Source organism: Fulmarus glacialis, unplaced genomic scaffold (assembly GCF_000690835.1).
Source record: "Fulmarus glacialis isolate BGI_N327 unplaced genomic scaffold, ASM69083v1 scaffold26269, whole genome shotgun sequence".
Taxonomy (NCBI): Eukaryota; Metazoa; Chordata; class Aves; order Procellariiformes; family Procellariidae; genus Fulmarus; species Fulmarus glacialis.
This window is the reverse complement of record NW_009231777.1, coordinates 1,117-26,838: the sequence shown is the minus strand read 5'-3', so window position 1 is coordinate 26,838 and position 25,722 is coordinate 1,117. Positions and strand designations below refer to the sequence as shown.

At 34.0% G+C, this 25,722-nt stretch overlaps 1 protein-coding gene across 1 annotated transcript in view; it reads right to left on the bottom strand.

The window, feature by feature from the left end:
* Positions 1–25,722, bottom strand: part of CCDC73 (coiled-coil domain containing 73) — a gene marked incomplete at its 5' end in the record, with an annotated part of 31,904 nt that overhangs the window by 5,306 nt on the left and 876 nt on the right. Inside the window, 9 exons of the mRNA XM_009584690.1 lie at positions 1,257–2,816; positions 3,785–3,953; positions 5,483–5,515; positions 7,882–8,013; positions 9,918–10,028; positions 14,565–14,669; positions 17,253–17,312; positions 17,668–17,796; positions 23,490–23,569. Of these exons, the coding sequence (XP_009582985.1) occupies positions 1,257–2,816; positions 3,785–3,953; positions 5,483–5,515; positions 7,882–8,013; positions 9,918–10,028; positions 14,565–14,669; positions 17,253–17,312; positions 17,668–17,796; positions 23,490–23,569 (2,379 nt within the window). The remainder of the gene's footprint in view (positions 1–1,256; positions 2,817–3,784; positions 3,954–5,482; positions 5,516–7,881; positions 8,014–9,917; positions 10,029–14,564; positions 14,670–17,252; positions 17,313–17,667; positions 17,797–23,489; positions 23,570–25,722) is intronic.

Sequence of the window (25,722 nt, the reverse complement as noted above, 5' to 3'; positions counted from 1 at the left end):
AACCTAGATTCATAACACCAGAACAATATACAGAAACCAGACTGCTGGTTTTCTGTCTCACTGCCACTGGCCGCAAAACTAAGGGATGGGAGCCCGTTCTGCTCTTTGTACGTTCAAGGGGCAAAGCTCAAAACATCTACATCAACAAAACCTCAAATAGATACAAACACTCTATATTGTGGATCTAGCTCTTTTGAAAAACATCTAAGCACCCAAAGCTCCATTTTTCTACAAAAGCAGGGGCTTTCATTTCTTCCAGAGCCTAAGAGATAATCTGCTTTTTTAAGCTTACAGCATGCATTAAGACTAGAATCCACATGCAAGCTTTATTTTGAGAAAGGAAGGCACCACTTATACTATCTTTTACTCTGTCCAGTTACTGAAGTAGAGGAACATCTGTAAACATATTGGAGTCAGTTTACTGTGGAAATAGAAATGACACTTTTATTACTTTGGTAAAAGATTGAGTTTAGAAATGGCACTTTTAGTAAATAAATATAGGGGTAATCTAGCAGCTAATTTTATTGCAAAACAAATCCAAAATACAGTTTTTCTGCATTTCAGTAATGATTTAGAAACACGTGGAATAAAGTTCATATTTACTGTTTTGCATATGCAAAATATTGCTCAGCAAATAATCACCAAGCGCCAACAGTAGGAGATGAAAAAGCTTCTTGAGCACTCTTAACAGCTAGGAGTGTTTTCCGGAGCTTCAGAGAATATAAACTTCTCCTTTCACACATTCAACACATTCAGGTGGTTTTAAGCGTCCATCTGAATTAAAGACGTACAGTAAAATAAAAAAGTAAACTTCCTCTAAGCCCCATTCAAAGAAGCATCTACTGGTTCAAAAACTACCCTAATTTTTATGCAAAACGAGGGCACTGAATGATTTCTGCTCAGTGCTTTTCAGAAATATGCAGAACCCTGATAGAGTATGCTCTACATTAGGGTTAGAAATGCCTATAAAATTCAGTTTGTCATTGCACTGCTTTTCTTTCACAAAGGAAAATATGAGAAAAAATTTATTTAATCAGATAATTGGGCAAACAAAAGCTGTTTAGTTGCATTTATACTATAAATGAACAGAGAAATCTAATCTTTCAATTTTTTTTTTTTTTGGCCATATAACTAAAATGTCAGGTTTACATTTTTCTAATGCTACACTAAACTTAGATGCAGAAATTTCACATTTTGATAATTTTTCTAAGTATATTCAGTACATGCTTCAAAACAGAAATGCTTATTTTTCTTACCTAGTCCTGTTTCTCTTCTGTCAACATTTGCACTGAGATTTTGACACTGTGTTTTTGAAATAACCTTTGTGCTCTCCACTAGGCATGGTAGTTTCTCTTTCAAAAGGGAAGGTTCCTTGGAAGCTGAAGTCCATGTAGCTTGACCTCTCATTTGATTTACTCTTGAACAAGAGCTGAGGTCTAAAAAATTTAAGTATACTGGAGTTTTCTCAGCTTTTTTATCTGAGGTTGAAAGATCAAAGGATGACCTTCCACTTATGTTTACTAAATTTCCAGATGTTCTCATGGGTAAAGAGCATGATTCTTTCAGGTGACCCTCAGCAAACTTCCTTCCTGGAACTGTACTATTCAGTGAGTCTTTTTTCTCTTTAAACAATGTGTTATTTGTTGAATTATTAATCTCCAGGGAATGTCCATTTTTGATGGAGTGTATCTGACTATCATAATTAACTTTTTTACATGGAATTAGTTCATCTGTGCTAATTCTATCTGTTGGGGGTTTTTTATTAACAATTATTTCAAGACCATCAGCCTTTACTGAAGATATGGCTTCAGCATTCAAAGTACATGTATTTGTATTATTCCCTGTTTGTTCAGTACTGTCTTGTTCAGGTTCCTTGCTGTGCACGTCATCCACATTTATTCCTCTTTCTATTTTTGGGGGGCATAAATTGAAAATACCTGAGAGAGACATATTATCACTGTGTTCTTTTGTGGCATCATCACCGCTTGCATTATCACAATAAACAGTTGGTAGATTTTGAGCATCAGTTGCTGGAACACCAGTACTCCTCAGTGCACCATTTCTGTTTATGTTTCTGGCATTATCATCGTAATTTCTGTCTTCAGCATCTACATGTGTCTGTTTAAAAGGAAGTTTATCTCTCTGTAAACCACTCAGATTTAACAGGTTTTTTTCTGTTTTATGTAATCCATTACCTACATAATTGTCACTGTCCAGCAAGCTACATTTCTGGTATTCTGTTTGAGAATTTTCTTTAGTATAAGATAGGATGCCAAAACTTAATTCCTTAGTTTGATGATTATCTGTACTTCTCTCACACACAGCATTCTTCTCAGTGCAAAGCACCGCTTCAGACTCAGTTTTGGGTGCTTCAGGTGTAAGGACACTTTCATTGTTTCGTACGGTATTTGATTTTTTATCTGCCTTAGTACAAATTGATTCATCTGTAGTATTGCACAATTCTTGCTTGCTAGAGTCGGTCTCCTGACTTGCATTTTTCTTGTAGACACCTACAGTGTCAGTATTGTCTAAAAACACTTTTCTTGTTTGTGTGTGGCATGCTGCCAATGGCTCCGTGCTGTCCTGTAGCTTTTGGTCTAAATTTGCATTGTTTTCCTCCAGTAACATTGTATGTGTTGCTCCTAGATTTTCTGCTTCTTTGCACTCAGTGACATGTATTTCCGAGGTCTGTCCTTGGGTAATTAAATCAGTATCTGTGCAGAGGGTATTCCTGGGAGAAGCCTCCCTTTGCTTTTCTTCATAAGGGCTAGCAACATTAATTTCATCCTTAAAACTGTTTTCAAGAACTTGTAAGTCTGTTAGAATAAGTGTGTTCTCTAGTTAGTGATAGATAACCCAGAGGTTAAGTAATTTTTTTATTTTACTGCTTTTATTTTTAAAATTTCCAAAGAGGTAGACTCAAGATTAGTATCGATACTGTTTTTTCTTATCTTGCATTACACCACAAGTCTATCAAAAAGTTACTGAAGATAAGTATTGTATTATGGTAACTTGCAAAATATTTATAAGCTGCTCAAACAGAAAATATATTAACATTCTGTAGATTTTAGATATGGCTTATAGTTGAAATATTTCCCAACTGATATCTGTTAGCATTATTATTGAAAGGGGTCTTCATTATGAAATTATAACACATACTTAATCAACTATTGTGTGTTCTACATAAAGTTTAAGCCACTGGTTACTACTGCAACTGTATGTGTCTTTTTTTTTTTGAAAATGGCATTATCAGCTAAATGGAAAACAAAACCAAACAGAACTGTTTCAGGGACTATGTTTATACCAAAAGGAATATGCTGTGACTTGATGGCAGTGGGCCAGTGAGGAATAACAAGCATTTCAATATCACACACTTTCTGCCTTTTTTCATTGTTTTATGGGAAAGGGAAAGTCCTTGGTTTTGCTTCCAAACACTTCTATACACATTATAGTTCTTCCTAACCCCTATTCACTTCTTGAACTGGCATGCAGAAAGAGTATTGCAACAGCTTGAGGCATTACAGCACACAGATCTTACTTAATGTCCCAGGGCAGCCACTAGAAGTACTGTGCTTTCATTCAGAGCTTTGTGAATTTATCATAGATTAGCACTACTGACACCAAGAATTTCGCTGTTGTTAGTACAAAAACATTTAATTCAGGATTCAGGCATTCTCTTGTCATATACTGTATCTGTAAACATTTATCTTTTCTTCAACAATACTACTTATCTCTATTATTTCAACAATACTACTTATCTCTGTTATCCATGTAACGTCATTACTTTGTTCTATCTGTAATTCCTCAATGCTTAAAGAGTAGTCCATTGTGGTTTTTACTTCAGTTTCTTCATCATGTCCAAAATTACAGTCTTTTCTTATTATACATTGCATACACTCATTTTCTTTCTGAATAGCCAGTACTTCACTGTCTTTCGAGTGTTCTTGACCACTCTAGCGTAAGAAGGGACAAAAGATTATACATATTTTAATAATTCACTACAGCCACTGATTAGATTTAAAGTTCAGGACTCAGATTTAAAATTATTTTTACAATTCTGATGGAAACCAAAGACCATTCACCCTAAGTATACAAAGTTAAAGAAAACGGAGGAAAAAAACAGACTAATGCCCTAGAAGAGTAGGAAAAAATTAGGTCCTGCTATATTGCAGTCCACAGAGAAAAGTTATACAGATTGACAGAATTTCTCAGAGGAAGGAATATGTGTTGTACATGTGCTGACTGGATCACTCCCTCTGGCTGCTGGCTAAATCAGTGCCCTTCTCAGCAATTACATGCGGAAAAAACCTGCGTGATTGCTAATTACACTCAAACACATGTGCATACACACACATATTAACACTATTTTTTTCTAACCAACCACCTAGGATTTTTAACTTCATTTCATAGGCAAATAAGGCTTATGAATTTGCAATTCCTGTCAATCAGTTCTTCATTCCTTCCTAGATGGCTTTTTAACCTGAATTTGAGTCAAATTCAACAGGAGTAGAAGCCTGAAAGATGTGTCTACTTAAAGTTTAAGTCACTGGTCTATTCCTGCAGCTGCATTTGTCTTTATTTTTGAAAGTTGCATTCGATAAAGTTCTGCGAAAACGGGGAGCTGAATAGTGAAGAAACACCCTAATAAAACCCCACCAAAAAAAAAAAAAAGAAAAGAAAAGAACATGCATCTTTTATCATCATCAGCTCTTTGGCAGCAGCACGTGCTGGCTCTTGCCCTACAGATAGGATATAAAAGTAGGTAGATGTGGGAGGGGTAATGCTCAGTCCATGAAAGATGTGAGAAAAAGCTGAAGATACTTGGATGACTGGCGGTGTTGCAAAAGGAAGGCTGGGATGTGGGAAGGAGTTACAAGCGCTGTGCTTGGGCTGTGGGGAGGACAGAGTATACTGCAAAATGGAGGCAGGCGCATAGACAACAATGGTAAAAAATGGGATTATTGCAATGGTGGCATAGTAGATGATGTAGAATACAAATCTGCAGGAAACAGTTTTCTACAGGTCACAGAAACATCCTGATGCTCTGAGCTTTGCTGATTTGAGGGAGGGAGGAGTCATGGTGAATGGAGGAGGGTCCTAAAAATAGTTTTCCTCTGCCAAATACTCCACCTTCAATTTGAAGTTTCAATTGAAATTTCTTTCTCTTTTCCTCATGTTTTATTATTATCTTCCCTATCATTCTGATTTGGAAATTGTAAACACTACATTCGTTTTTGTTTTCTAAGTTTTTAATTAGTTAATTTTGCTTCTTGGCTATATACAGCCTTGGCATCACATTTTCAAGCTTTTCAAACACTAATATGAAAAATTTCCTTTTTCTTTCATGAAAGCTGTAATTCTTTTATAAACACTTGCTCCTAGGAGCTGCTTCTTTAGACAGAAATACCAAACAACACCATATAACTGTGCATGTTACTCTTTTGTACAGGTATAAAACAGCTAGTACAGTGGAACGTACCACATTTGTTGGTATGGGCTGAACTGCTGAATGCATCTGAAACAAACATGAAAAAGTGTTCTTACAAAGGCAGAAAGGTTACATGATTCCTTTCCAGATTTTCTGATGGGTTGAATAAACCTAGTTTCCATTAACTTCAAATGGCTGTTCAGCCCTTCAAAAATAGGTCCAAGATGCATAAACTAAAATGCCTACGTATCAAAACTATCAAAACTGGATTTTAATTTTTTCCCTGTGATTTAGTAAAATCTAAGCGATAGACATATACCTAAGATGACCTTTCCCTCAACAGAGTATTTCGTACTATGAAATTCAAAACCTTTTCAAAACCAGATCTCCTTGTACATATACACACAATAAGAAATCACAATAACCCATTGCTAGGTGTAGCCCTATTCTCTAATGGTACACAGCTGTATTACAAATTATATTAAACTAAGTGTGAAGCATGGTAAACTTAATTGCAATTTGAGTCTGTAATGAGGTCTGACATTGTACCTTTCTTTTAAAAAAGGCCTTTGTTTAATTACTATTCCACAGGTGATCAGTATGAAGAAGTTTACATACGTTCTAAATTTCATGCCCCACAAATAATCACAGGGATTTCAGATTGCACCAGGTGTAAAAATAAATATATGCATATTTCCTTGCAACACTTGGAGCCATAGACAAGATCTAAATCATAGCCAACACCTTGCCCTTTTATGTTTTACTAGACACTGACCCATTACTGATACAGATGAAATTCCACAAATTAGAATAATCAATATGATCTGCTGCAGCTCCTGTAATTTCCTGGCAGTGTTTCACTGGAGATTTGACTCAGCCTAACCTGCCTAGCTTTTGAAATCTTATGATCATACAACACAAAGTGGTATGGCAATTTGCCATAAGATAGTGTAAGATATATATTTAGAAGACATCGCAGACTTCTTTTGCATTTATGAGCATCTGCTTTAAGTTTATCTACTTTCAAACACATAGGGTTATCTTAGTAAGCACAAATACTGTTTATCATGAACGACTGATTGTGTGCATTGATTCTGCATCCTAAACATAACTCATATTTCATTTTCATTCAAAGAAACAATGATTTTTAAAAGTTACACAATTTGCATTATACGTTATAGAACTGATACAGCTTTGTCACGATGAGTACTCATTCCAAGTCTAACTTCCATTGCATTATTAAATACACACCAGCAGACATGTATGTGTATATATTAATGTATGTGTATATATATGTTTGTGAGCTATAAACATACATACATGTATTGTGAAGAAATTAATTTTAAGTTCTTCCAAATTCTAAAATATTATTACATTTTGTCATTTTACTGACAATTCATAGACTAGTTCTAAAAAAATAATCTGTCTTTACAGTCCTAGTGTCTTCCTATTTTCCTAACCCTGAAATCATACATGCAAAATGAATTTTCCCTTCTTGGAAAGATAAATCATTATTTGGATGTAAAAACTAATGGAAAAAATGATATAACCAATACTCAATTGAACAACAGAATACACTCAATGTACAGGGAAAGTTTTTCTTATGGCTTATGACTCTTCCCATTTTTTCAATCTTCAATCAATTCCAAGACTAGAATATAAATTTGCAATTCAGTTTGAGTAGGGGATAACATATAGCTGCAGGGCTACATGCTCTTCCTTTTGCTCCAAAAGACCATCTTCATGTGCTTAACCACTTGTTGACTTCTCTTATGTGCTCTGAATGTAGAACTGAACACGGATTTGGTTCACGCAGCAATGCAAGCTCAATTCTAGTTCAACCTGCACTGCATAGAACAGTCTTTTACCTCCTGGCATTTATTACTTGTTGAGCTTGCTATGCCTTTGATGATTATTAAAGACACTAAGTGAAATAAAGGTTGTGTTTTTTTTTTAAACTAAAACTGAAGACCTTAGATAATCTATATGTTGATAAAATTAATCTTCTGACCTGTCCCATGTTACAGAGGCTGAAATTAGTTCCTCAGAGTAGAAGTGGACTTACTTCCACACTTCCAGGGAACTTATATACATATGAAGCCAATGAGTCTGCCACAGTATTTGAGAAACACCCATATGTTTGTGAAATAGGATTTAGTAAAGACAGTTTATTTAAGATAATTGCTATCTATTATGTATAAATTTATTAATGAGGTAATGAACATCTCAAGTTTCTATGATATAAGTGCCCCTCTGGAAGAAAGGGGAACATTCTCTGAGTACAGTTTTAATGGGATCTTGGATCATTTATTACATCAGATAAATTTTTTGGTTCAGCAATGTCAAAGGACGATCAGTGGACATGACAGTCAGATTAGAAAAAGTGTCATGTCTCTCATTCTCTAATATTTTTACAGAAAATGGAAAGCAGTGCAGCTATTACAGACACTTACCTGCAGATTTTCCACTTGCTTGGAATGCTGATTTCCCTGAGGAAGATGATAATCTTCAAGATGTCTATGAACTCCTTTAAGGGAACTCAGCTCATTTTTAATAGTGTCTATCTCTCTTCTCATATTTTCCTGCTGTAATAATTGAGGGTACAAAGAGCACACAAACACATGTTCAAATATGTAAACCAGTATTTTACAGGGGTATCAACAGCTTAGCAAATTAAAGTAAGTCCTTAAAAGAAAGTATAAATGCTGAGGAATTTCTTTGTACAAAGTAAGATAATTTTGAGCCCTTTCATTCAAACCAAAATTTTCACCACATTTCCATTACAGACTATACTTTTTATTAATTGGGTTTTTTTCACCATTTACTTCAAGTAGCAATGCACAAAAAAGTGAGATTTGTATTTGTAGCTTTCTTCCTTTTTTGGCTCAAAAATAAACATGCCGGTCCACATTCATTCTCTACCTACATTGTCAAGAAACTACAACAGCAAATAATTTGCTTGGCACTTTACTTCTGTAAATAGCTTCAAGTATCCAATGCTTCTTCAGTGAGCATGTAACAATTAAATTTTTGTATTTAGAAGAAAAAGGATGGTCAAAAATACAAGTTGTAAAAAGAACAGAAGGGCAATTTTACAGAAATACCTTGATTTAATTTACAAATATTTCCAGAGCAGTGTATAATGTTAACATTATCCATGATGATGCTATACTTTAAGATATTAAGAGACCAAATTTCTAGTTAGCCATAGAAGAAATATGGAGAGAAAAAAGAATTATCTTCTAAAGAATAGTTGCAAACATTCCTGAGAAATAAGCAGGGCCAGTTCCCATGTCTATACAGGAAACTATGATATAAGACTCTCCTAGGAATCAGGGAGATCAACTCTTCTCAGGGCAGTGAGCATCAGAACAGTTCAGCTATTTTGTAGTCTCATGGTTGCAGTCATCTCCATAGTGGCTGCACTCAAAAGAGTTAGCCTTAGACAACAGGATTACAAGGACAACTTTGCATTATTTCCCCACAGCCTCCCGAGAATCTACCAAATTCAAAACCTTTCTGGCAGTAGGTACCAATTACAGAGAAATAAAAAAGACGGACTTAAACAAATGCTGCTTAGAGTCCAGTTTCCACACACTAAACAGATCTTGTCTTAGTGAAGAAGTGTTAATCTTTTTTACTTGTAAACATGCATTTATTACTGCAGACAATTTTCACAGCTACAATATTTTGCTAATTATTTTGGATTAAATAATTACTGAAGTATTCTTTAAAAATTATGAGGTAGTAGAAAGAATGGCAAATACTGAAGACAAACTATTGTTTAGGTGTACACAGAGGGGAATTCACTGAGAGGACATACAGGTTTTTACCTTTTACCTTTCACCCCACAGTCCATGTTGAACAATTCCTGTCAAATCAGGACCTCTGCTTTAATGCAAGCCTTCAGTATCTCTACCCGATTCAGTTCGAGGCTGCTTTTTTTTCATCTGGGCATATGGCCCTTCAGAAGTACCGTTAGTTTGTGTCACTTCAGTCTATGTGGGTTTACATTCATTTTTTACTATATGACAGTTTACTGATAGGTTTTTCAAGGTACAAGAGTGCAGCCTAGAAATGCTGGTATTCTTTGAATAAGTTGTGTAAAAAATTGCAAATTTTCTGAAAAATACATAAAATTCAATGTAAATTAAAAACTATATCAGCTTCCACATTTATGCAATGGCAAGTGTGTAATTCTGGAATATTTTTAAGTGCTAAATTAAGGTAACACCTAATACCCTGGCTCTTGCTTTATAGAACTGCAGGAAGTGCAGTGACCTTTTAGAGCACAGAAGTCAACATTTCTCCTAAATTTACCTTTTAAAAATATTCATTTCTAGAACAGTCTGCATTACTGGAAAAGAAATTTGTTGTTTTTATTGTATTATTTCTGCAATATTTTCTTGGCTTTTAGGAATTACCTGAAATGCTTGATGACTATTTCAAAAACCTTTTAATACTCTAACATTTAATTTAATAAACCTACATCTTTTTTCCAAGTTCTTAGTGCTTTCTCATGCTCATTCTGAAGATTAAGGAACTTTTCTTCATTTTCCTTTGCCTTCTCCCTTTGCAGCTCATTATCTCTTTCAAGGGTCTGCAATAAAATTAATTATCCAAAAAATAATCAATACCGCATTAATGAATTTTGATGTGTTTTATGTTGCTTGGACCTTTGCTTCTAACATGCTGGAAGTGCCATACAGATCAGTGATAATGTGCTACCTCAACAATAATTTTCATAAATTAACAGAAAGGTACTTATAGTTTAGCTAACAGGAAACAGGGGGAGGTTATGAAAAAAGAAATGGCTATAAAAGGGTATAAAAACACTTGCCATTATTCAGTTTCACTGCATAAGTTTTAATGTGCTGAAAAAGTAATATAAAGTCCAGAGATGAGAAATATGAAATGTAGCACAATCTAGACCCATTGTACTTAAAGAAAAAAGTACTGTATACTTAAAGAAAATATTTGTATTTTTCTGATCAGTTTTTCTGCCTGAATTGTTTATTAACCTATCTTATAAACCATATAAACTTTAAATTCTAAAACATATCTACTGGAACATGAAGTATATGTCTGATTATCCTTTAATTTATTTTTATTAGATCACTGAAATAGAAGTGCATTAAAATAACAGTAATATTAAGTTTTATACTATCATAATTGTACTTGCAACATTTTTGGGTTAACTCTTTCAGCTTTACTGCGCTAAATTAAAGCAGTCTTGTGTAAATCAACAGTAGCTTCAAACACATCTCAGGTACTGTTGGAATTTTTATCCTATCACATTTTTATAGCAAACAATATGGAAGATAAAGGACTTACCACATCCATTATCTACTATATAGATGACACAAATATATTTGATAATGTAAACATAACTTTAATACATGTAGCTATATGACCAGCTACATATTTATGACTCTGCCGAGCTTCTTTGAAAGTCCACTTGAAAAATGTTAAGTTATGGAGGCAATACTCCAAAGCAATTCCTTTTTACTTAATCTTTTAACTAAAAATGAGTCTACTTCTTGATTCACTTAACATCAATTTTAAAATACCTGTTAATTTAGCTACACTATTAATACAAATTTATTTTACAGGTATTAACACTAGGACAATCCAGACTACCTAGCATTTTCATACACATGGAAAAAGTTGTGCATAAGAATATAATGGATCTTCTCTGACAGATTATATAATTAAAAATATGAGACAATTCAACAATACATTGTCTGAATAGTTGCACTCTGATGTAGCACCTTTCATCCAGTTCTATAAACTAGGAGTCCAAGACTTCCTCTCTTTGATAAACCTGCTCTAACTCCGAGGATGCTTTTACTTGTGTCTCAAATGTAACCTCCTCTGAGATGGAATATAATAGTTTTTCACAGCATAGCTCTTAGGGAAAAATATCAGGAGTAGCAGATTAATAGAACTGATCATATGTTAAAGTCAATTGTACAGAGAGGGGAATACTTGATGAATTCCTTGCATTCTCAAGTATTCTGTCATCTATTAAAGAATTATAACTTGTCTTTCTGAACTCATAAGGACATTGGTATCCTAGCACTGAGTATGCATAGATAGAATGAGAAAGGACAGTATGATCCTTCTTGAATGTTACCTTGCAAGTTTAAGTATTCTGCCATCTCAAGCTCAGAAATAACCAGTAATTTTTTGTGAGTATAAGAATGAAAATATTTCCATGGGACTGTAGAATCATTCCTTCCATTTTTCTATTATTCTGAAGAAACACTTTTTCTCGATGAGCAAGGTCCACAAATTTGATAGGGATGTAGGATAGGGCATAAGAATAATACATGACCTTCATACCCCATTCATCATATTGCGGTTCTAGAATCAATAAAGATGAAAGCAACAGCTCTCAAACTGGCAGGAAAGTGGGTAGACCCTTCAAGTTGTATATTCAGCTCCCTATTTTATAAGTTCCAGTTGTGGCTTTAAAACAATGACACTGCAAAATAAGCAGTTAACATTGTCTCATTCCCTGGAATGTCCTGGTATTTGTATCAACCTGTCAGCCAAACAAGTAGCTATAAAAACCAACAATATCTTATGACTACTCTTTAAACAGAAAGACAGACATCTCTGACAAATCAAAATAACCCCATGAGTTCATATGGAAAGAACAAGAATATGTGACATTCACTTTTAATATAGCATTGTATTTACATCATGCTGTTTAAGGGAATTGCTGCATTTTATGCATATATTTATCAGGTTTACAAAAAAATACATCTATTAAAATATCTAGCCACTTTTATGTTTCCAGATGTGATCTCTTGAAAGCTTATTACTCATATGTGCTTATATAAATGTTATGAATCCTTTAATTCCCATTCTCAAGTGAGAACATCTTGGTTTTGAGAATGCACAGAATGCTCTCTCAAAACTCAACTGAGATCAAATCTTAGCTGATCTTAAGTGCCATAGTGAAGACTAAGAAGGAATATTTACATCAAAGTATTGAGGAGTCCTTGTATAGTCACAGAGCTTTCAAAGGTTGAATCAAGAGCCTCTTCTTAATTATCCAAGTCTTGTAACACCAATTTCATCTTAAGTACTTATGCCTGCAAGAAATTACCTTTGAAGACTACACTGAAACTTTGATGACTAGAAATAGTTTGTCCTGTAGCTAGAAAAATAGAAAACATTAATACCTTCCCAATGTCTAATATAAACAGGACCCAAATCAAAGCAGGCCCTCTAATCAGAATTAGTATAATTGCAATCAGAAATCAATGGTTGGCCTGTACAGGCTACAAAACAGAGATCTGTACTCAATTCATACCTTAACAAGAAAACAAGCTATACTTTTCTTACACTTGTAGACATTTATGTGGAATCTTCAAAGATAAGATTCACAGATACCATTCACAGTTTTAGCTGGAGCTTTAAGGCATACTATAAACTTTATCTGAGATGGGAAACAATAGCTCAGAAACCCTGTCAGAAAAAAGCACTTTTAGAATACACCTGCTATTCAATAATCCTGACACAAAGATCCTAAAGAGCCCCCTATATTATGAAAGTCACCATCAGTAAGGTTATGTATCAACTAAATTATTGTGAGCTTCTGGTTTAATTTACAAAGTAATTTCAATCACCTTAAAAAATAAAGTGCATGTTACCTCCTTACTTTAACAAACAACAGTATTGTATGAATAGCAAGTAATCCAGCTGTTTCACTGGACCCAAAATATAAATAATAGAGGTTACAGAACATCATGCTACTTTAGGCAATTCTACAGCCAAGGAACTGTTAAATTAATCTTTGTAAAAAGTTTCAAACATGCTAAGAAAAACACAAACCTTTTCCCATTAAACTGTGCTTTGTAATTTTTTTTTTTTTTTTCTTCAAAAGCCACTACATGGAAGAGGAACTAGAGAACTCTGAAGATTCATAATGAACTGGTGGGACTGTTCACCAGGTTGAGAAGCATCTCTTTTTGGTTCTAGAGCACTCTGAGATCAAAGAATTTTAAGACATGAAAATCCAACACTCTAGACTAATATAAACACAGGAACCTAGACATCTGAAATCAGTGACTTCTCTTTCTCTTCCAGTCACTACAGCTTTATCCAGTACTACAAAGCAGATACTTTAATTCCTAGTGAAATTTTAGCTAGTTTCTGATGGAGAACATAACTCATCTTTAACCTTACTTGTTTCATCAAAATGCAAAATTCATATATTTATATTGTGGCAGAAGGCAAACTGCTTACATCTACTAAAAGACAAAGTAAAGGCTTATGTGAAGTGAATCTAATTTCAATTTAGCATAGAAGCATTTACTTAGAAACAGAAGTATACATGCACACAGGAAGTTTAATTTCAAATTAACTGAGATCCAAGTTCAAAATCTTGGCCTCACAGGCCAAGCAAAGAATGGAATAGTTGTGGTTATGTATGGACAAATAGTAGGTAATAATTATTAATAGTCCGATTAATGGTTGTACCTGAACTCTGCATGGCACATCTGACCGGAGCAGATATGACCTTAATCTTTAGTGCACTGTGGGCCAATCTGACTGCTACTGTAATTTAGAATCTAAACTGTTCTGAGCCACTTTTACACGCTCAAAGAGGAACTGAGGAATGCTGCAACTCCACACTCTCCAGTGTGACTACTTACCACCTCTAACATAAATATGACACCAGACAACACAGCAAGAAATGGCTAAGGATATGCTCTTTTTTAGGCCCTCTGCTTTAATAAAACCGGGAACAAGCTCTGGCTATGAAGATCTGAAATTTGAAGTATTTTTCAGAAAAGAAATTTATACCTACCTGAAAATTACAAGAAACAACAGTCATAAAATAATTTTATTTCAAAATACTTGAAAGCAACCCCCAATATGTTCTGGTTTTACCCTCCAGAAATGGCTGATAAGAATGGCAACCATGATTTACTTTAGGGGGAGAACTAAATGAGGGAAACCATAGACTGCGCTTCAAGGTTCATGCTGACAGTTAAGGAGCTGAGGGAGCAATGGAAGTGAGGTCAAAAGTTCTGAAAAGCACACAGATGTCTTTAACAGCCCTGGACTTAAAAAATACATAACATATAGTAGCAGCTTGTCTAATCAAGAAAAATCTGACCTGATACTCTTCTTTCAGTGCATTTAATTCACTTTCCATTCTAACATTCGTTTGGGTTATTCGCTGAAGCAGCTCCTGCACACATTGTAGAGAGCTGAGAATTTCCTTATTAATACAAACAAATTAGGATATATTGAATAAGATTTTGTTTCTGAAGTTTAAACATTAGATAATTTATGTCTTTTAGATTAACATATTTCTTTTTTATTCTGCCAGTGTTTACAAAATCATGTATATAAAAATGTACTCCAACATCAACACTGGGGAAGGGCTTGTAGGAAGAAATCAGAACAACTCCAGGTTTTTCTGGCCTTTTGCCCTGGAGGAGATAACATTACTATAACTCATTATAACTGATTCTTTTTCAGAGAATTTTCTTACAATTAAAATGAACAATCCATTGATACTTTAAACATAGTTCAGTGCAAATCTGAATAAAATATATCAAATCCAACCCCACTGTGAGTTCAAGTAATCTAACAGAATAATTTTATGGTACCATATTACAGTTCTGGAAAATATGGAAAATCCCAGAGAAATTATATGACAGGCAAGTAATCACTTGCATTAATGGATCACCCTTATGTGACATTATTCTGTATCTCCTGAATTAAATCCTAATATATATGTGAACTACCACATATTAGCTTTGCATCATATGGTGCAAGTACATCAGATTTTGCTATCACTATCTGAATTTTTGTGGTACCGTCATCAAGACTATATTGTTACTTCAAGAAGAGTAACTTCTAAAAAAAGAGCCACCCAAAATGAGTTGATTAGGGTGGTATAGATTTACAAACCCATGGGTGCTGCCATTGAGTTTGTTGCAGTTAGCTGAAAATGTGGATGGAATGGAGACAGAGAGTCATTTTATACTAAACACTACAAAACACATTTCCAAAGATTCAAAGACAGAGGGAATGATCTAGCCAAGGCAATCTCTACTCCCTAAAGACCAGAACAGCAGTTACTAAAACAAGACCTGCACAGGAAAAAAACCTGTTTCAGGCAGAAGACAGTCTTAAATGTGCTCAGTTGCTTCAAAATATATCGAAAGAGGAACGTATTATTAAATCAAAGTACTTTCATAAACTTGCAAAGAGCTTTCAAATTTATCTATTTTGGTTCTATTGTATACACAGATACAGCTATAGACTGAAAATAAAGTCATTATTTTGGGTGTACTCTCATTCCTTTTCATGCATCATTCATTCATCATTCATTTCATTCATTCTCTTGTGCAGAGATAAATAGTATTTTTGCACTGAAGCTTAATTTATCTTTAGTTCAATTTTACATCTAGAAAACTGAACCACAGAGATGTGGCTTGCCCAGTGTCATCTGACAGGTTAGTAGCAGAGTTGGCCATGTGTTTTAAATCTAGTGCAGTGTTCATTCAACTAGACAAGATTGCTTCTCTGCATACAGTTCAGTGTAAATCAGCTATAATTTAGATAGTATATTCAGCCTCAGTCCAAGAACCACCAAGAACCAGTTAATCCAGATGATGAATTTGTAGCGCTCTGTAATACAGAAATCCAGGTCTTCCAGCTCAAGTTCTTGGAGAAAACATGAAGTTCATCTCTATATTAGAGCCCTCCCCAGATTTATACCAAAACCCTCCATATGTGAAAACCAACCAATCAAACCCTAGAAATTCCACAGAACAAAATAGAAAAAAAAAATAGAGTCCTTCTCTTAGATAATACATATCAAATATGCATATGAATTACACTACAACCATCTCCATATAAATGCTTTCAGGGCTGTGGGAGTAATGAGGCCTGAGTATGTCTCTCATTTTTTCCCTGTGTTTATTGGCAAGTATTTTTAAAAAGCAAACTCAAAATGCAAACAGGCTTTTACGGATTGGAAAAGTACTGCTGGATTAGCCTTCAATGAGCCTCAGTGGGTATACAAGCAAGCTACTGCTTTTGTCTCTCCCTGAGAACAAGAATGATACAATTATCTGACACGTTTGGTTTAATGAACTGCAGAGTGAAAATTCTACAACTGTTTAAGAAAAAAAAAAAACCCCACCCTTTTCACGCTTAATATTCTGCATAGTGTATTATGCTGTTATTACAGGGAATATAATTTTTTTGCTATGTTTGATACCTGACTCCATGTACCTTAGTTTGAATATCAGGATTTGCTCTGGAACATACCTGAGTTTGCGATAGAAGACAGACTTAACTCTGTTCAGCTATGTATAGGTGTAGCTTAATATTCTAAATGTATATGTTCTGTATGATTTTTTGTACATGATTGACACATGATTCCAAATTTACCTGGTTTCAATACCAGCAGTATTATAGTAAACTGCTGGCAACCAGAAAGCAGAACAGCAAGCATGTTAAGCAAACCTTATTGCTTATTTGTACTGAACTGACATGTAAACAACAATTTCATGGGTATACCAAATTTCTCGCATCTGAATTTAAAGACAAAAGTTAAGACTTGGAATAAAGTGGCAAACTATATACTTTGTTTTGCTAATACACTTTCTAAAAACTGAGGAGTAAGATCCCATTTGTATTAGTATTAAAATATTTCTGAAGAGTAAACAAGTGAATTTAATTAGTTTTAATAGCTTAGTACAATAATTCAAGAAACTTAAATATAAAATACTGCACATATATTCTTAAGTGATTTTTAAATAGCAAAGTTGTATTAACAACTCACCAGCTTTTCTTCTTTAATGTGAGTGTTTTCTTCTTGAACTTTTTTACTAACTGCTGCCTCCTTAAAAAAAGAGCATGAAGAACAGTAAAAGGCATTTAAAATTACTGCCTATTTTCTTTAGTAATATTGTATTAACATGATATTGTGAATCATCATGAGGTTATTTAAAGAAACTGAATTATTTTGAAATGTCTTCTTATCCACATGTTTTTTTGCTATAAAATTATACTTATATTCATAGCATATTTACTTCCCTAGAAAAGGTCATTCTGGAAATAGTTTTGCTATATTGTAGATGCAGTTAGTAGAAAGGAATCACTAATCTGTATACATCAGAGATCATTGCCATGACGTTTGCTGAACGAAGAACAGAAAATATTCACCAAAAATTTAGTTTGTTTAAATTCCAAAATACCATTCTGATTTTTTGTTGCAGTTCTTGAAACTGTTTTTCCTTTGCTGCAAGATTGATGTTTTCTTCTCCCACCCTGTACTGAGATGTGACCTTGGACCTTATCAAGTCTGTAGTTACTTTCTTCAGTTCCTTAACACAGGAAACACGTATAAATAGTTCATCCAGTATAGGCATTGCAATTCAAAACAAAGACAAATCTTTTAAACTATCCTGAGTCATGCCCTAATTTTAAATAATGCATGGAAACAACAGAATAAATTAGAGGAACTGAAATTCTTAAGACTGACTTGCTAAACTTTAAAGTTGTCACAAGTGGCTAAAAATTTATTTTCCGAGGTAAAATGTTATTGTGCTAATTTTACTCTATTTGAAGGATTTATGATACTTAAGCATTTTGTTATTTTCTCTTCCAAGAAGTATATTAGAAGTGGACATTGAGTTGGTATTGGTAAAACCTCCTACCAACCGAGATATACAATAGGAATAAAGTACCTATTATAACGAAGAACAGTGACTATCTGGTAAAAACAGGAACTGGCTATAAATTTGGAGGATCTTTGCTTTTCCTGAAACATTAATTACTTAATCTCAGGAGAATGCTAAATTAATTTTATATTAGAGGCTTCTACAACACCATTTTCCATCTAAAATATGCCTTTGATTTTATAGTCTTTATAATCTTTTAAATATCCTGCTTTTTTTTTGGTATCTGTTTTCTAACCAGCTTATTCCAAGCTTCTAGTGCAGCAAATAAACAGCAAATGCTTTGATCTCATTAAATTACAACTTATAATTCCTGGAGTCATAAATATTGTGCCCTGTTCTCCCCCACCCCTCCCATTCTGGTACAAGGTAGTCTGTTTAATATCGCTCTCTCCTTGAGCACTCTGACGTTTACTCAGACAAATAGCAGAGGTTATGAATGCTGTTCACAGATAGTATCAAGAATTCTTCATGATGCCATAGTGGTGAACCAAGCATTCAGAATGGTAATAGTTTTATCTAACAACTAAGTTTGGTCTGTTTAACTTTTCTTCACAAAACTGGAATTCCATCTTATCACAGACCAATGGTTTAACTGTTCTGGACAAAATCATATAACAGTACAAAAGAAAAAGGGAAGATTACGTTGTAGCTGAAATTCACAAATACAAAGTTTTACGGAAAATACAAGTGTAGGTCCTACTTTTAAATAAATCATTTTTTTGCTAGAGGCTTTATTTCTCATGTATTTTAGCCATAAATAAATCTAAAATGATCTAGTAAGTACTAAGTGTAATTGCAGAATCAATTATAGAACCCAAAGACAGGAAAGCTTTAGAATTGTGATATTCTGTAACCTAGTAAGGCTTTTTCCATCTTTTGCAATAACAATATATATTAGTTGTACTATTTTTACGAGAAAGCTCTGTAATGAAATATGCAAGAAGAGTCCCTACATTTAAGTCGCAGAAGGTGCAAGCAGTTTTAACTTTGTAAAAGTGAAAAGGTGCACTGTACCAGTCTTTACAGAGAACTAGATTAATGCTATATAGAACACAGCTAATAGGTTGTGTGCTACACAAGCAGGTGCAAAAGCCTGCTATGGATCTGATACTATATATTTCCCCAAAACTCAGAGTTTATTGTGTTTAGAAAAATCTTACTATTTATTTTGTCACAGGGAAAGAACAAGTAGTACTAAGTAAATCACGTCCTTGAGGTAGAAAAGATGACTGGATTTTCTTCTTTGCGTACAGCAGGTGGATGTGAATAACCCATCTGGAACCAAACCTAGATCTGCTAATCTACCAAAGCTGTAGGCAGGAAAAAAATAATAAAAAAAAAAACCCACACAAAAAACCACCAAAACCCAACACAAACCCAAAAAGAACCAACACGAACCAGATCACCAAAAATAATGGGAAAGTTTTCCATGGTGAGTGAAAGCACAAGCTATGTAGCTGTGAAAACAATATAAAATAACTTTATACATAAAATATGTATATTTTCTTGTACTCTGAAATTAAAAAAATTTCACCCCCAGAGTTTTTGCTTATTTTTCTAGCAGCTTTCTGTTATTAATAAGATCACTAGTAGTATTCTGAACCCTATAAATTAAATTGAATCTGGGAAATAATTTTATCAGTTTTTGGGGAATGCTAAGAAAGAATGATAAGGCTTTAAACCCATTCCTTTGATGTGTTGCTAGCAGCCAATGCTTAGGAACACAGTTTCAGAAACACTTCAAGCCAGTGTAAGTCAAGAGTGTCACAAAAGAAACAGTCCTGCTCCTTAAATGTATTTTCCTTTTGCCAGTTGATTTAAGCTAAAACTTAGTCCCTTTTTTCGGTAAAATGTAGTTTTGATCAATACAAAATTTTCATTCTACTTTCCCTCAAGGCCACATAAATACATATGCCAGCATGAAGTGGTGGTATGGAACTGGAAAAGCAGCCAGCGCAGGCAGATGTAACCACTTCCCAAGACAGTGCTGATACCTTACGCAAACTTTAAGTGTATCCAAAACCATATCTTTTTGCTCTCTTCCTAGATGTGTGCAATTCTCTTGTAATCTTTCAGGCCTTGAGCAGCATAGCTGTTTTTTAAAGGTTTATTTCATTCTGCTGCTTTTCTTGGTCAAATTTCAATGCAAGCTATTTCATAGTTTCACTAGTTTACTTTTATCTGTAAATGTTGAATAACATTCACTAACTTCATATTCCCATTACGAACAAATGTGTGAGATCATCCTGGTCTGAGTCAAAGTAATGGCTGTGATAAGAGCTGACAGCCAAATTAAGATTTTAGTACTAAGGATAGTCATTCCCACTCCAGCACTGAAGCTATAGAGGAAAAAAGTTTGAACCCACAAGTTGTTGGAGCTGTTAGAGGTCAGTCAAGGCTCCAAGGCAGATAAAACCATCTTCATAAGTTGTCCCAACTTGTGCTGCAGATATCATGACTTCTTTCAGCTATGTAGCAAGTGAAAACAGCCTGGTAATCCCTCTTCCAAACATCAACGTTTTCTCATTGCTTTGTATCTCTTGTAGGTCCCTTTAGCTCTACAACAGATACATTTCCCAACAAGGGAAAACACCTGATTGCTTTAAGGTTACTTTTGCAGTGGTTAGGCTAAGTACAAGGTAACCACAATGAAACGGAACTAGCTCAGGGCACTTCTTACCAGGTCCAATCACTTCTTTTCTCTTCTCTTACAGAGTGATCCAAAAGATGAGCCCACAGCCCTTCACAAACAGAACTAGGGCCATTACAGATATAGTTCAGATATGCACTCTCTCACTATGTAACTTTCCAGAAATGTTTTACAACTGTTGAAATAGGGAATATTGAAAAATGGGCTGTATTTTTTTTACTTTATTGTTCATTTTTAACTCTGTTTTCATAGAAATTCTGCATTTTGAGGAACAAGGCATGTCTTTCTATTATATACAACCTTTATTAATAAAACTATATTTACAAATAAACAAACCCACGCTTTTTTTTTTTCAGAGTAAGGCATTGCCATAGCAAAGTGCTGCAGCACTATGTGAATATTAAAAGGCTAAGAAATTAAATTCCAGTTCAGTTTTTCACTGACATTCAGAATGAGATGGTCAAATATTAAACAACCAATAAGAAATTCAGAAATAACCAGGATAAAGGCATTTCCTGGTGAACTGAGAAAGCCAGATTAAGTTTCAGTTGGCCCCTTCTTTGGCTTATCTAACAGTATTTTATTTAAAATTCATGACCTTAAGAATCAAGAGTACAGCTGAAAAAAAATGGATCAAGCAATACATTTGATTACTGGAGTACATAAATCACTATCAGTTTATCTCGCACACCTCTGTTACTCACAAATTTCACTATGTAAAATTTCCTTAAATATTTTTCTTTTCTTACCTCTCAAATTATTTTCCCTTAGAGAATTCTAAGTAATGAATTATTCTTGGTTTCTTAACCAAAAGCAACAAATCTAATTTACTGTGATGCTTGAAAATTTCTAGAACTCCTAAATTTTGATATTTACAATATATTACAATAAAGATATGCTGCATTTTAGATTAATGTCCCTCTTTTTGTCACATAAAAATTACAATTCCTTTAAAAAAGGAATTGTACAGTTGAAGTGTACCCAATGCACACAAGACAAAGTGTCCTCAGATCTTCATGGCTATGATGATATTAGCATTCTAACAAATATGGCTTTTCTATAGAGGAAAGTTATCACCACTGACAACTTCCAGTATTTTTCTGTTGCTCATTGGTAGTAGTATTTATATATATATATTTATATATTATATATAAAACCTATATATATATTTATAAGCTATAATTTGAATTATGTAGCTAAATAAACATTTCTAAATGCCATAAAACCTAATTGAGATTTAGAAATTAATTTGAGAATTTTTCCAGTGTTCTGCTTTACTGTTATTGTGTTTCTATGATGGTAGGAGTTCTGAAATCTTTGAGATCAAACAGTCACTTCAAAACTTGATCTTTTTGACACTGAGGTTTGCCTTTTTATATTCTAATATGTAACTAAACAAATCTAGATTGAATTAATGATTCATAAATCTTTATTGTGGCTAAAACATCTCCATGTAATAAATATAAAAATTAAGTAAAGCACTAGAGAAGGTAAGAATGAAACAACATTAAACTGTTTCTATTTCAAGATAAAATTTAATTTTAAGTCAGGCTTCTAGAGGCATCACACTCCAAAGAACCTTAACAATAAGAGGCTGTGTGCTCTTAAGAACAAAAAAACACTAAATTCAGGAAAAGTTTTCAAGAACTTCTGCACCTTCAAATCTCCTTTTTCAGGCAAAGAAAGATCATGGTAGGTAAACATCCAATTTTTCATCAGTTTAACCCAAAAATAAAATGGTCATAGTCCCTTCTCCTCATTTACAAATTATCTCCCCCCCTTGCCCCTTTTTGTTTTGCAAGAAATTCACAAACTTTGCAAAGATTCCATGGTAGTCCAAAGCATTCATCTGGAAGCTGGGGATTAACATTAGGCCAAGAACAAACATGTATTTGTTCCCTACCTAAAATCCCCAGAGAATCAAAGTGGAGGGGGGAAGTGGAATAGAAAGATAAGGAGATATGAAAAAGATGTGGTATGGAAAGATACTGAGTTTACAGGACAATTTTGATTTCAGAGGGTCCCTTTGCTCTTTTCCTGTCAGTACTTAAGAAACAGCTCAACAAGAAAAGAGAACTTTATTCTTCCCACTATTCCGTATGTTCAAGAGTGCAACTCAGAAACGTACCTGGCAAATAGCAGTTTCTGAATAGATGAGGGCAGAAAAGACCTTAATGGCCAGACAACAACTTTGTCCATAGTACCACTATTATCTAATGTCTCAGTTGCCCTGTCACAAAACTTTCCCATTTCTGATGGAGATTCAGTTACGCTTTTTATGCTACGTTCAAGCTACCAGCTTCCTTCTATGGCAACTACTCTTCATGTTCTATCTCTCTGACTAAACTGAAAACACCACTGCTACCTTTCCATATCAGATGGGAGAAGCAATGACAACACAGCACAGGAAGAAGAGAGGTTGCTAATAATTAACAAGAAACAAGTAGGACGCTGTAGAGGTAAACAAAAATTCCCAAGTTACAGAAACTATTCAGAGCTGCTCAAAGTTTAGTTGGCATTCATCTGAAGTATCTGCATAAAAAGGGAGCATAAAACTAATTTAGCCATTAGTCATAGAATGAAGAACAGTTCAGCTGCTTGTCTACTACTTCTATAAATACTACAGCAGCTTGTAGAAGTCCCAAAGAATCCCACTTACGCACTCAGAAATGCATACTATACTTACTTCCTTCAGATTACATATTTCAGTCTCTTGTCTTTTATTCACTGATGTTAGTTTCTTATTGAGCTGTATTGCTTCCTGTACTTTAAACAAAAAGTTAAAACTTGTTAATATATACTTTCATATTTGAATGAATATTTGATTTATAACTGCAGTGTATGTGTATATAATTTATAAAATAATTAAACATCTTCGTGGATGGGAGACTAAGACTGAAAATATGACTCAACTACTTTTTGTGTACAGTGTGATACTACGCTGGGGGTTACATCAGGTGGTACCAGTTGTTCTATACCTCAAACAATGAGTTAAGACTTTTCTGTATGTTGGTTTGCTTTTTTTTTTTTTTAAATTGTAATTTAATTTTTAGGCTCATTTGGTGTCACTTTATTAGGATCACTTCTCCATTAACTCTTAATCTTAGTTTTGTTTTTTAACTAAGGCTTTGCTTGTAAATTTCTGATGAGTTTAATTATTTTTAGAGGAACATAGAACATAATGAACCACAGAACATTCAATAATTGAGTTAACAGATGTACAGACATATGCATATAGGCAAACAGGAAGTTAACATATGTGCAGACATATGCATATAGGAAGACAGCAAACAGCAGAGGATAATGGAGAGGAAAACGCTAAGAATAAGCTCTGTCCCTTTTGAAAGGGAAGAAAATTTTCTCTTAGACTTTATACAGGCCAAGATATCACTAGGAAATTGCTTGAAGTTTCACAATGAAAAGCTGAAGATATTCACCGGTCCCTGTACTTTTTCGGTCACCTCTATTCAATCTTAGTATTTTGATCCTCTGAGGTCTCTCTTCAGCCTGTTCTATTTCCTGATTCCTCTTCATTCACTCCTAATCTTTTTTCTTTATTTTCTCAAAAAGCTTCTGGCACAACACTTGAATACAAAAACTCTAGACACTCCACCACACCCAGAAAGTTCTTTCCTTTTCTGTTAAAGATGGTAAGCAGCATGGGCAATGATGGACAACAGCCTTACAATACAATAAACAATTTTGCAGTTTTATATGAGAACATGTGCTTAACAAATGAAAATACTCAAGAACGTAACAAATATCTTCTGATACAACTTAGAAAAAAACCACAAAAACAAGCAGGTAAAAATTGGTAAAACTCTCTCCTATCTTTCAACAAGAGTCATGCATTCACTCTCCAGCTTCAAAATACCAGTAGTGGGACATTGGTTAGGCAATAAAGCTTTAGTTTTATTATAAACTGTGGTATTTTCCCTATACAGCATATAACACATCAGTTTTCACTTTCTTGTTTCACTACATGCTGCTTTAATACAGCAGATAAAGAACAACAGTTTATAAATTTAAACAATTTGCATAAAAAATGGCTCGTACACTTTCTGCCTGACTTTTCCACCGACTGCAGTTTCTTGCTCAGAATTTACAAGTTGCCTACATGCCTATTGCACATCTTACATACTGCAATGCAAATTGAATTCTCTCTGCAGCAAAAGACACACTGGAGTTAAACTGGTGAACAGATTGGCTTCTTGAACAGAAGCAGTTAGTAACATACTTAATATTTTCTACAGGTTCATTTTGCAATTACTGATAAATGTAAGTAGAAACATGGCAAAAAGCATTTATATATGGCTCAAATAGCGTAAATACTGAGAGTAAATGTTACTTTTCCATGAAATTGCAAAAAGACTTTTCTGTATCTGACATAATAGAAAAGCCCTGTCCAATGTAAATAGAGGGAAAACATAGCAATGTTTTCTCCTAATTTGTTTTTAATATTAAATATTAACCTATTAAAAATTTGAATACAAAAAATAACTTGAGGTACTGAAATATCAGAAATACACACAGAACATGTTACCAATTTTTTCAAACTAGATCTGAAAAATTATTTGGTTTCAGGCAGGGGGAAAAAAAAACCACCACAAACTTATAAGCTTTGGTATTTGAAAAGTTTTTTGGTGTTTTGGTTTTTTTTTTTTTGTTTGCTTGGGGTTTTGTTTGTTTGTTTTGAGTTATAGAACTACTTCTCCCTTTCCTTTAAAAATAATACTTATTTTTATTTACTTCCTGTGTATGTGTTTGCATGGATGAAAACTGCAGGCACACAAAACAATACATAAGTCTATATTCTACACATACACTGTGATGTTTGCATAGAAATTTATCGCTTTGTTATGAGAAATAAGGATTTCTCTCTCAAATTAATAGGTACAAACTTCATTTAAATGAGGTAT